This window comes from Astyanax mexicanus, unplaced genomic scaffold (assembly GCF_023375975.1).
Source record: "Astyanax mexicanus isolate ESR-SI-001 unplaced genomic scaffold, AstMex3_surface scaffold_38, whole genome shotgun sequence".
NCBI lineage: Eukaryota > Metazoa > Chordata > Actinopteri > Characiformes > Acestrorhamphidae > Astyanax > Astyanax mexicanus.
Window position 1 is genome coordinate 1,986,617 of NW_026040048.1, and position 12,930 is coordinate 1,999,546.

Here is a 12,930-nt window from a genome sequence, read left to right on the forward strand (position 1 = left end):
AGGCATGTACTAATTCTCTTAATTAACATAAAATAAACCAATCAGTGTGCCAGTTGTCATTCCCCTTAAGAGCCAGGTGTGCTCTGACTTGGACGCACTGATATCTTAACAGCGCGGCTCAGAGGATACTAACCTGCACGTTTATGCTATGAAAGTGCGACAGCAGCTCATTGTTCTTTATTCTGTTTATTGTTTATGTAAAAGCTGGATTTGTGTCCATATGTGTGTTATAAGTGGGGGTGTACACGCACACAATGCACCTGCAAGGCTAAGATAAGTTTTGGCGGGTGACTATTGACTGTTGTCAGGGTTTAAATCAGTCAGTGGTGCACCTGTATTTACCGCCACAAAGACTGAAAATCAACAGATATTTACCTAAACACACCAGACCACCATGCCCATCGGCGTAGATACACTCCAATACTATTTAACGCTTGCGGGCGCAAGGCTTAAAAAAATTGACTGTTGACAGGGTGTAAGATAGCAACAAGCATCGTAACATGCCTTGCACAGAGTGTAGGATAGCGCCCTCAATCTTTAACTTTATGCTGTTTGGAGATCAGTTTAGGTTCTATTTATTTAACTGTAACCCTGCCAAATGATCATTTTGTTCATTTAAATCGTTCATATGATTTGTTTATTGTAGATAAACTCTATTTATTCTCTCGTTTATATTTCATTGTTTATTCATTTCATAACCTAAACTCTCAGTTAAGTGGCTGTGGAGGGAGAAGGGCTCGGGACATGCTTAAGATGTTAGCTAGAGGTCAGAATTTAGAATGTTCAGATTGTTTAGAGTGTTCAAATTTCTTGCCATTTGAGGCTGATTTTCCTTTATAAATCATTGGTTGTTCACATCAGCAATTTCAGTTAAATATATCATATAGCAGATGAACACAGTGATATTTGAGAAGTGAAATGTTTATAGGATTTACAGAAAGTGTTCAATAATTATTTAAACACAATTAGGCAGGTGGTAAATTTGGGATACAAAAACAACAGGCCTTTTTTAAGTGTAGTGAATTTTTTTTTTTCTGGCCCGCAGTCTGCGCTTTCATTTTGTCCTCTTAAAAACGTTTTTCCCAACTCATTGCTCTCTTGTAGACTGAAGCAGATATGTGTATACTGCTGCATTCATGTATCCTCTACTTCAACACACCTTTCAGAGCCTGCTGCTGAGAAGATGCCTCCACCATAGCTTTAAAATGTGCATTACATGACCTCTCAAAAAGGTTACATTGAATAAGCCATAGCTTTGAGATCATAGCTCAATCTGTCACACCTGGCACTGAAAGTGCACCTGTTGCCCCTGCACTGGCTCTGCCTGCAATCTTTAGTCTCTGAAATACATTACCCTTAACCCACCTCACCATAACAACACTAACATGATCACATGACTCTGAACAAGGCACCTCTAGGAAATCAATCACCGTAATTCTAATCACCGGGAGTTACTTAGTGATGAGTATTGTTTTGGTTCGTCCTGCATTACAATGCATTTATTCAGTGCTCTAATTGATTAGAATTTTTTTTTCCATTTTTTCTGTATACCTCAACTCTGCTTTCTTACCTTCCCTTTATTGCTGATTGCCTGTGTTAGAACCCTGGACTTTTTCTTGTGTTTGGTATGTTATTTCCCATTATCTCCTGTGTATACCCTGTCTATCCTGGCTGCTCTTTGTATTGCTTCTATGTATTATACATATTTAACTCAAATGTGCATTTGTGCATTTGAGTACTACTGCTTGATCATGACACAATAATACAGTAATCTTGCTTCAAATGTTGAATGTGAGGAGTTCTTTACTTTACCTGTAGTAGTAGTGGGTGGCTGAGTCGTAGTAGTTATTTCTGACGGGGTAATGCTGCCAACATCTGCAATGAAACAATTTTACTATCAACTAGGGCTGTCAACGTTAAAGCGTTAATGCGTGCTATTAATTTGGAATCAGTAACGCGTTACTATTTTTTTAAAGCAAGTTAATTAAGGCACCAAGTTTGACCCCTTCTTCAGCCATACAGTCCAATTTGGCATACATTCTTTATTCCAGCACCCTGCATTGATTTTATCTCCCCTCAAACATACAGGTATATACTATTACTTTAATTGACACCACTAATATACACATAATTGCATTTTACATTTCTTACATTCATTGCTTTATTTACATTTAAATATTCACTATAATAATTTACATATGAAGACAAACAAATGCTATTAATCACAGTTAATCAGAATTTTGTTGTGATTAATCAGATTAAAGTTTTTAATCAATTGACACCACTACTATCAACATAATGTCTATATGCAGACTTTCTTATCATTTTTTATTTTGTAGATGGATTTTTACATTTTCTGTCAGAGAAGTAATGATTATAACATCATGTGTATATTAACACATATCCTGTTTTCACTGCTGTAAATGAAGAATATTGTTTCCTTGTTGGATGCGCTGTTTTTTTTCAAATGTGAGTTTTGATCTGCAAGAGCTTATTACTGTTGTTGCTCAGTCAAAGTAAGGAGTTTCTGACACACCATAAAAACATCAATAAATGTTGGACTTTGTTAGAGCATCACAAAGCAAATGAAGTGAAATTAAGTGAAGAGAGTGAATATTATATTATTAATAGGAAAGGACATTAACAAACAGCAGATATGGTGGTCACTCAAGGTCCTACAAAAAGAGGTTAAAACAAAGAAGGGAGAAAATAATAAAGGAAGAAAACAATGAGAGTGTTTGAATATCATGTAAAATCGTAAGTATACACACCTGCACAGTAAGCTAAATGACAGTTGACTGGACGGACGAACTCATAAACGTAGTAATTTCCTGGACAAGCTTTCACTTGAATGGGGTAGGAACTAAAAAGGCAGCAGTCACCGTTCCAGTTCCCACAGACCTGCCGACTGACCACTCCATCTTCCAGTCGAGGGTGAGAACCATTCAGCCAGAGAGGGGCATGAGTTCCACACATGTGCTCATTAACACATGACTCTGGCATCCGGACGTTATTGCCCTGATGGAGCAGACGATACCAGCCGTTCCAGCTGATGTCACGGTCACAGTGTAAACCCCACCAGTAATTGGGGCTGTTTGTGGCTCTCCAGGGCTCATCCAGTATGCTGTAGTTATCACAGGGGTCAGTGCTTGGGTTACTGATGGCCTCTGTCATAAAAACATAAAAGAGCGTATTTAGGAAAAACTGATCTAAAGTTTTTTAAAATAGTTAGATTTGTGGTCATTGCTAGGGTTGTTGCTATGGCATTTCAGGGGTTGGTAAGATGTTTCAGTTGGTTGCTATCATTGGCAGTTTCTTCATTAGGGAAAAAAGAAGTACAAGGTTTCTAACACATTCAACCAGTGGTAAACTGTTGTGTCTGTTTTGGACAGCCAGTTCTGCCTCTGAATACCAATCAGCAGCAAGTTGTTTTCCCTGCAATAACACATTTTTTTGGGTCGATTCTTGATAGTCTACAAAACGAGAAAAAGACCACTGTTGGTGCGATAATGACAGACAGTCTCCCTCACTCTGGAGCTCCATGAAAGATCTCACATTCTGAGAAAAGGTTTTGATTGGGGGAGCTTGTTAATGATCTCACGGGAGCTGCATAACCAGTCACCAAACAACCATTGGTAACACACTCCACTGTAATGGACTGAGATACTACAGCGCCTTTTCTCAAAAAAGCTCATGTACAGTAAACACTGAATGATTCAGAGAAGACTTGGGAAGATTTGTACAATCTCGAATGAGAAGCGCCTGGGCTCTGAACACTGGAGATGGGTCTTCAGACCAGTTCATGTTCTACTCACTGTAATATTCACAGCAACAGAAATTTTATTCAAGGGAGTCAACACATTTATATTTAGAACTGGAAGAAAGAGAACAGTAGTTTACCTGTAGTGGTAGGCAGTGTCTCAGTTGTTGTTGTTTGTGGTATTTCTGTAGTGGTTTCATTTCCAACATCTGTAACGGAACATTTTAAAAGTTAAATCAACAGTACCTAACATAATCTTTCTGCAGGCCCTCTAGCGGTTATTTTATTTTGTATTTAAATTAGCTGTCAGTGGAGTAAACTGGAAGCACTATGTTTTTTTTGTGGCTCATTCAGACAGCCTTTTAGATATGTAATAGCTTATTACTGTTTTTACTCAGTCAAAGAAATAAAAAAAACAGGAGTGATTCATTATATAAATTTGTGTTTAGGGTTTCATAATTACATATAAACATATAAAAGAGAAAGATATAAAATAATGACAGTGTTTGAATATCATGTAAAACAGTAAGTATACACACCTGCACAGTAAGCTAAATGACAGGTAATTGGACGGACGAACTCATAAACGTAGTAATCTCCAGGACAGGCTTTCACTTGAATGGGGGAAGAATTAAAAAAGCAGCAGGCACCGTTCCAGCTCCCACAGACCTGCCGAGTGACCACTCCATCTTCCAGTCGAGGATGAGGACCATTCAGCCAGAGAGGGGCATGAGTTCCACACATGTTCTCACTAACACATGAATCTGGCATCCGGACGCTATTGCCCTGATGCAGCAGACGATACCAGCCGTTCCAGCTGATGTATTGGTCACAGTGTAAACCCCACCAGTAATTGGGGCTGTTTGTGGCTCTCCAGGGCTCATCCAGTATGCTGTAGTTATAGCAGGGGTCAGTGCTTGGGTTACTGATGGCCTCTGTCATAAAAACATAAAAGAGCGTATTTAGGAAAAACTGATCTAAAGTTTTTTAAAATAGTTAGATTTGTGGTCATTGCTAGGGTTGTTGCTATGGCATTTCAGGGGTTGGTAAGATGTTTCGGTTGGTTGCTATCATTGGCAGTTTCTTCATTAGGGAAAAAAGAAGTACAAGGTTTCTAACACATTCAACCAGTGGTAAACTGTTGTGTCTGTTTTGGACAGCCAGTTCTGCCTCTGAATACCAATCAGCAGCAAGTTGTTTTCCCTGCAATAACAAATTTTTTTGGGTCGTTTCTTGATAGTCTACAAAACGAGAAAAAGACCACTGTTGGTGCGATAATGACAGACAGTCTCCCTCACTCTGGAGCTCCATGAAAGATCTCACATTCTGAGAAAAGGTTTTGATTGGGGGAGCTTGTTAATGATCTCACGGGAGCTGGATAACCAGTCACCAAACAACCATTGGTAACACACTCCACTGTAATGGACTGAGATACTACAGCGCCTTTTCTCAAAAAAGCTCATGTACAGTAAACACTGAATGATTCAGAGAAGACTTGGGAAGATTTGTACAATCTCGAATGAGAAGCGCCTGGGCTCTGAACACTGGAGATGGGTCTTCAGACCAGTTCATGTTCTACTCACTGTAATATTCACAGCAACAGAAATTTTATTCAAGGGAGTCAACACATTTATATTTAGAACTGGAAGAAAGAGAACAGTAGTTTACCTGTAGTGGTAGGCAGTGTCTCAGTTGTTGTTGTTTGTGGTATTTCTGTAGTGGTTTCATTTCCAACATCTGTAACGGAACATTTTAAAAGTTAAATCAACAGTACCTAACATAATCTTTCTGCAGGCCCTCTAGCGGTTATTTTATTTTGTATTAAATTAGCTGTCAGTGGAGTAAACTGGAAGCACTATGTTTTTTTTTGTGGCTCATTCAGACAGCCTTTTAGATATGTAATAGCTTATTACTGTTTTTACTCAGTCAAAGAAATAAAAAAAACAGGAGTGATTCATTATATAAATTTGTGTTTAGGGTTTCATAATCACATATAAACATATAAAAGAGAAAGATATAAAATAATGACAGTGTTTGAATATCATGTAAAACAGTAAGTATACACACCTGCACAGTAAGCTAAATGACAGGTAATTGGACGGACGAACTCATAAACGTAGTAATCTCCAGGACAGGCTTTCACTTGAATGGGGGAGGAATTAAAAAAGCAGCAGGCACCGTTCCAGCTCCCACAGACCTGCCGACTGACTACTCCATCTTCCAGTCGAGGATGAGGACCATTCAGCCAGAGAGGGGCATGAGTTCCACACATGTTCTCATTAACACATGAATCTGGCATTCGGACGTTATTGCCCTGATGCAGCAGACGATACCAGCCGTTCCAGCTGATGTATTGGTCACAGTGTAAACCCCACCAGTAATTGGGGCTGTTTGTGGCTCTCCAGGGCTCATCCAGTATGCTGTAGTTATAGCAGGGGTCAGTGCTTGGGTTACTGATGGCCTCTGTCATAAAAACATAAAAGAGCATATTTAGGAAAAACTGACCTAAAGTGTTTTGCATGTGAGGTACCTGTTGTTTAGTTTTTTAAATACTTAGATTTATGGTTGTTGCTATGGCATTTCAGGGGGTTGGTAAGATGTTCTAGTTGGTTGCATTAGGCGATCGAGCAACGCCCCATTACAGGACGAAAAGAAAAAATGCACATTGAACCGAAAACACATTCAACCAGTGTTAAACTAGCTCTGACTCTTTTAGACAGCCTGTCCTGACACTGAATATCTTAGACCAATCAGCGGCAAGTTTTTGCCGAATCTCGATAGTCTAGAAAACGCCCCAGATCGCTCTTATTCAGTCCAATTTAAATTGCGTTTTTTCAGAATTTTAATCTCAAAGAGTAGTTTACCTGTAGTGGTAGTGAGCAGCTCAGTCGTAGTAGTTTGTGGTATTTCTGTAAAGGTGTCACTTCCAACATCTGTAACAGAACATTTAAAGTTAAATTCAAGTTAAATTAACATTACATCTTTTTGCAGGTCCTCTAGTGTTCATTGTGTATTTAAATTTGCTCTCAGTAGAGTAATGGCTTTAGCAGGATATACATATTATCTGCATGTTGCTAAAACCAGTATGTTGCTATGTTGGTTCCAAAAACACTTTATTATCTTTGATCATCATGTGTGAATGCACACAGAACACATTAAATAGATCTTTTACAGGATGTTTGTGTAGGGTGAACTCCAACCTTCAAGTAAAAAAAATTAATATAATGGGTGAGCTCACCGACATGATCACAGGCCAACACTCTACTAAATAAGCTACCTCAACCACATTTTAAAAATCATAAGAGCAGAACCCAAGCCACAGCGGCTGTTTGGGAAATTCTGCTCATTATATATACTTGGGGTATTTAAATAGAATTTATGAAGGCTCAGCTAGAGGGAATTTGCTTAAGCCTAGGTCTGGACTGTCATCCTATATACTACCTATGTAATACCGTTTATTTGGGTTAGTAAAGCACTTCCGTTTGCTTAGATTTCCAGATTTCCACTAAGGCTGGGTGCAGCAGCATTAGCATTAGCAGCTAACCACTAGCCACGGTTGGACGTAGTAAATGCCGCACGACAGAGCTACACTGAGGAACCCTGTTCTGATAAGCCAGGGAGAAATTACCTTGCAGTTTGTCCCATGTAGATTGTTTTAGCACGCAGGCTACAGTTTGATATACTTGCCTCTGAACGGTGAAAGAGCTAGTGCTAAGCGCAACTAGCAGCTTATGCTAATGCTGCTCCAGCAGTGCTAGCAGGGGCGTAGCAGCAAAGACTGGGCCCTGTACACTCTCAATGTCAGTGGGCCCCTATCCATGCCAGTACATGTAACGTGCACAGTAACATAAGCCAAAAAAAGGAGGAGGGGTTCTCTTGATGAGCGGTTCTTTCATTCACTACCTGTATTGATGCATTTGACCTACTTGTGCTCAAATACCTAAAACATTAGACTACATCTGGTTTGTGTACTAACGTTTTGATCCATGACACGTGCAAATTTTGATTTAAAACATTTACTCTTAAACACGAGAAAGGGAGACAACTGTACGTTCAGAATCGAATCAAAAATCATAATCACAATTATTTTTGATTGATATTGAGATCACAGTTATTTAACATGATTATTCATTGGCTTTGGTAACATCATGAATTTATTGAGTGTGGACAATAGATTTTAAGCACAGCACTGCACTGCAAGGACAAGGCTTTTTACCAGACAAAAATCATAAATTGCTTTATTGCTCAATATATTACTAGTGTGCACTTGAGCCTACAGTGATATTGGTAGGATATTTACTTTTTTATATATGCTGCAGAAATATTGCTAGGTGGATCATTTAACGTTATTAAGTCTCAACACTTTCAGCTCTGCTGTGTTAGTTAACAACAGGCTATAGCACACGCACTGAACCAAAATGCTAACTTACTTTAACACCTTAACAACTCACATTTAGGCAGCAATTCTACCAGTCAGCAGCTTGCGCTCTCTTTCTCATGTGAGCATACAAACATCAGCAGCAGCTGTCTGGAGTGTACTACGTTAACTTTAATTGGGTTTTGCATAACAAGCAAACTCCATTCTGCCTTTTTTCTTTTTCCTTCTTTTCTTTCTTCAATTTGATAATCTGATTTCTGCTTTTTGGGCAGATTTATGCTTTTTAGTTTAGCCCCCAGGTCTTTCAGTCTGGGCTGACTCACGTTACACAAATAAGTTCGCTTAAAAAAAATGCAGAGAGTAAAATAAAAAACAGGCTTCTCTTGCACCTCCATGTATATGTGACAACAAACTCTGCTTCTTTCTCGTTTCTCCCCCAGATGCAACATAGTTTTACCATTTCTGTGTATTTTTTTAACACGGACAAGAGGAGAGTTAGCTAGCTATGCTAAAAGCCAAGCTTTGGATTTATCTTTACATTACATTACATTACATTTCATTTGGCAGACGCTTTTATCCAAAGCGACTTACAATAATAAAGAACAAAATAATAGAAGTTAAAGGTAACAACATCTTTGGATAGGGCCTAAAGGAGGTCAAAGGGAAATGAGGTGGGGGAGTAGAGAGTAGAGAAGAGGAAGAAGGAAATGAGGTTAGAAGTAGTTAGTTTGTTAGTGGTGTTTAGGAGAGCAAGTGCTCTTTGAAGAGCACTGTCTTCAGGAGTTTATTAAAGATAGCGAGAGATTCTCCTGATCTGGTAGTGGAAGGTTGTTTGTTCCACCATTGTGGAACTCTGTATGAGAACAGTCTGGATTGCTTTGTGTGAATGTTGGGCAAAGCGAGGCGACGCTCATTGGAGGAGCGCAACGGCCGGGAGGTAGCGTAAGCCTTCAGGAGCGAGTGCAGGTAGGAAGGAGCCTGTTCTGTCATCACCTTGTAGGCGATCGTAAGAGCTTTGAATTTGATGCGAGCAGCAACCGGTAGCCAATGGAGCTCAATAAGCAGCGGAGTGACATGTGCCCGTTTTGGCTGGTTGAAGACCAGACGTGCTGCTGCATTCTGAATCATCTGTAGTGGTTTTACTACACTGGCTGGGAGGCCAGTTAGTACTGCATTGCAGTAGTCAAGGCGAGAGATTACCACCGCTTGTACTAGGAGTTGGGTGGCCTGTTGCGTCAGAAACGGTCGGATTTTTCGGATGTTGTAAAGCGCAAAGCGGCAGGATCGAGCAACGGAGGCCACCTGGGGCGTAAAAGAGAGCTGGTCATCAACCATAACACCTAGGTTCCTAGCAACCTTTGTCGGTGAGAGAGAAAGAGTTGATGGTTATGGCGAAGTTGTGTTGAAAAGATGGTTTCGCTGGTATAACCAGAAGTTCAGTCTTTGATAGGTTTAGCTGAAGGTGATGCTCCTTCATCCATGCGGATATGTCTGAGAGACACTGTGATATACGTGCAGAGATTGAGTGATCTTCAGGTGGAAATGACAGGTATAGCTGAGTGTGATCAGCAAAGCAGTGGTAGGAAAAGCCATGTGAGCGGATAATCCGACCAAGAGAGGTGGTGTATATTGAGAAGAGGAGGGGTCCCAAAACCGAGCCCTGGGGAACCCCAGTGGATAAGGAGTGTGCTGAGGACAGCTGTCCTTGCCACGACACCTTGAACGAGCGTCCAGTGAGGTACGATCTGAACCATGACAGCGCGTTGTCTGAGATCCCCATGTTTGAGAGTATGGTTATGAGGAAGTCATGGTTGACTGTGTCGAAGGCAGCCGAGAGGTCCAGCAGAATGAGCACTGTGGACTGTCCTGCAGTTCTGGCAGTCCACTTTTATTTTACGCTTCAGTCACAGCCAACAGAGCCGTCTCCGTGGAGTGCCCTTTTTTGAAACCAGATTGGTTTTGGTCCAGGAGGTCATTCTGGGAGAGGAAGCCAGAGACCTGATTGAGAACTGCTCTTTCTAATGATTTAGAAAGAAATGGTAGTAGTGAGACCGGTCTGTAGTTGTCAACCTGGGCGGGGTTGAGAGTAGGTTTTTTAAGCAGTGGTGTCACCTGTGCTTGTTTAAAAGCAGTCGGGAATACACCAGATGTTAGGGAGGCATTGATGGTGTGAGTGATAGCCGGAATGATTGCAGGTGCAATCAATTGGGTCAAGTGGACACGTAGTAGGGCGGCTACGCGTTAGGAGAGCCAGTGTCTCGTTCTCAGTGAGAGGAGCGAACGAGGAGAAGGCGACTCCTTCGGTAGAGGGATACCGATTAGCAGAGCATGTAGTAGGACTGCTACATGTTGCATCTGTAAACTGGCTGCTGATAGCTGCCACTTTCCCAGTGAAAAAAGAGGCAAGTGTTTCAGCTGTGAGGCAGGTAGCCTGAGGAGGAGGTGGAGGGTTGAGTAGTGTTTTAAATGTAGCAAATAGTTTCCGGGAGTCTGTGAGGGAGCTGATTTTCTTTAGCAGTAATGATGCTGATTGAAAAGGAAGCCAGGAGCAGTTGGTAGTTTTGTAGGTCTGTATTATTTTGTTTCTTTTGCCATTTTCGCTCTGCAGCTCGGAGTTTGGAGCGTAGTTCCCTGAGCGTGTCATTTTTGAGCCATGGCTGCGGTTTGTTTGAGCTAATGGCTCGAGATGTTAGAGGACAGAGGTTGTCCAAACAGGAGCTTAGAGTGGAGCAGAGAGTTTTGGTGGCATCATTTACATTGAGTGATGAAAATGAGCCTAGTGGAGGCATATTGTCAGTCAACAGCGAGGAGTACTGGTCGGCCGAGAGATCTCGAAGTTTCGTCGGAACGAGACCAAAGTAGGAGTAGCTGTGGGTTTTTTCGAAATATGAACAATGAATTGCATGAAGAAGTGATCCGAGAGGTGCAAAGGAGTGACGGTTAAAGAGTCGGCGTCACAGTTTCGGGTGAAGATCAGGTCAAGATGTTTGCCAGCTTTGTGTGTAGGGGGGCTGGGGACCTGCTCCAGATCAAAAGACTGCATGAGGGATGAGAAGTGTGAGAAGTTGGTACTGTCACGGTGGATGTTCATATCCCCTAGAATGAGCATGGGACAATCTTGCTCGGGGATAGAAGACAGTAGCATGTCTAGTTCATGTGTGAACTCGCCCATTTGTCCAGGAGAACGGTAGATAACAATAACAGCAAGTTTTGCTGGAGTATTAACCAGTGTGGCGTGGTACTCGAAAGAATTATATGTATTTGTAGGTAGTAGTGGATTATGTCTTAAGCCATTAGCGATCAATAGACCAGTTCCACCTCCTCATCCTGAGAGACGAGAAGTATGGGTATGGGAGTAATTATTAGAAAGTGCCGCCGGAGTAGCAGTGTTTTCAGGTTTAATCCAGGTTTCAGTCAGAGCCAGCAGTTGTACTGAAAGATGGTTGGCATAAGAGGCGATAAAGTCTGCTTTATTAACAGCAGACTGGCAGTTCCACAGCCCAACAGAGAATGAGGTAGTAGTGTGCGTGGTTTGCCTTAGCTGACGCAGGTTAGTATGATCCTGGCGCCTATGTGTGTTTTTCCGCCTTCTGTGCATACCGGAGATAACAGGAATGTGATGGGAGCACATTTTGTGAGGCAGTAGGACGGGCTGCCTTGTCGGTGGCCTTGCTCGGTGGACTCGCGCAGGTAGACTCGCAGGTCTTTACCCGAGTTTAGGTCTTCACACGAGAGGGTCTTCACACAACAGCTGACGCCTTCGGCTGACGCCTCGGCGAGTGTGAGTGATGAAATAGGACTCTTGATTGCGCACAGCTGCGGGCGATATAGGAATTCAGCTACACCATCTTAATAATAATAGTAATAATCCGGGTTACACATACAATATACTATTAAGATAAGCCGAGGCCGGCGCAGTGTTACCATCCTACAACAAGCCACTGTTGGCCCCGCTTCAGAGCCGTGGAATGAGTCGATCTCTGGCTGGAGATAGCCATGCTAAAAGCCGAAAGCCAGAGCACAAAAAACTCTACTCGAACAAAAACAGCATCCGCAGGCAATGAGCATAGCGGTCAAAGAAATTTTGCATCATCGCTGTCTGCTGAATGTCTGATTAATTGTGGAAATCAACAGTGAGCTCTCCTTCAAAGTTTTAAAGTGACTCGTTCACTGATTTATTTCAGTTTTTAATCACAAACAAGCGTTCTGAAATATAATCTGCGTGTACATGAGGTCAGAGCATGATATCTGTGAATGGGCTTAAACAATGTAAACAATGTTTTGAATCATTGATTCTAATTTGTGAACAGATAAATTTTTTATATGTTTTTATATGGTTAAATGTTTTAAAATAATTTTAAAATAACTTTATAATATGGCACACATTACAATTTGGGAATAGTTGAGCATAAATTATAACATAGTATACACTACTTTAGTAAAAAGCATTACTGTCGTAAAAAGCATACCTGTCAAGTTTTAGATTTAAAAATAAGGGATATTTTCCTCTGTCCGCTTAAAGCCGTCCCATCAGCCCAACGAAGGTTCAGTATCCTTTACATTTTAAGACAGGTTTACAAAAAATCTAAAATAACCACATGTGAACCACTTCTACTACACTTCTACACACTACAATTAGATTATCAGAATCTGAAATGTTGTGGACATTCCTACATATGTCATTCTTTTAATACAGCCAAATTAAAAACCCTTTTCTAGATATTAAAAAAAGTTCAGATTTCATGTCTTTTTTGCCATAATGCACTCTTTTATATTATATAATTATTTATTT

The 12,930-nt window shown here is 40.9% G+C and overlaps 1 protein-coding gene across 1 annotated transcript in view; it reads right to left on the reverse strand.

Moving 5' to 3' along the window:
- LOC103028845 (alpha-tectorin-like) overlaps nucleotides 1–12,930 on the reverse strand; it is a 219,495-nt gene that overhangs the window by 108,074 nt on the left and 98,491 nt on the right. Inside the window, exons 13-16 of the mRNA XM_049473434.1 lie at nucleotides 6,625–6,669; nucleotides 5,828–6,223; nucleotides 3,901–3,969; nucleotides 1,813–1,875 (exon numbers count right to left, since the gene is read on the reverse strand). Coding sequence (XP_049329391.1) covers nucleotides 1,813–1,875; nucleotides 3,901–3,969; nucleotides 5,828–6,223; nucleotides 6,625–6,669 — 573 coding nt within the window. The remainder of the gene's footprint in view (nucleotides 1–1,812; nucleotides 1,876–3,900; nucleotides 3,970–5,827; nucleotides 6,224–6,624; nucleotides 6,670–12,930) is intronic.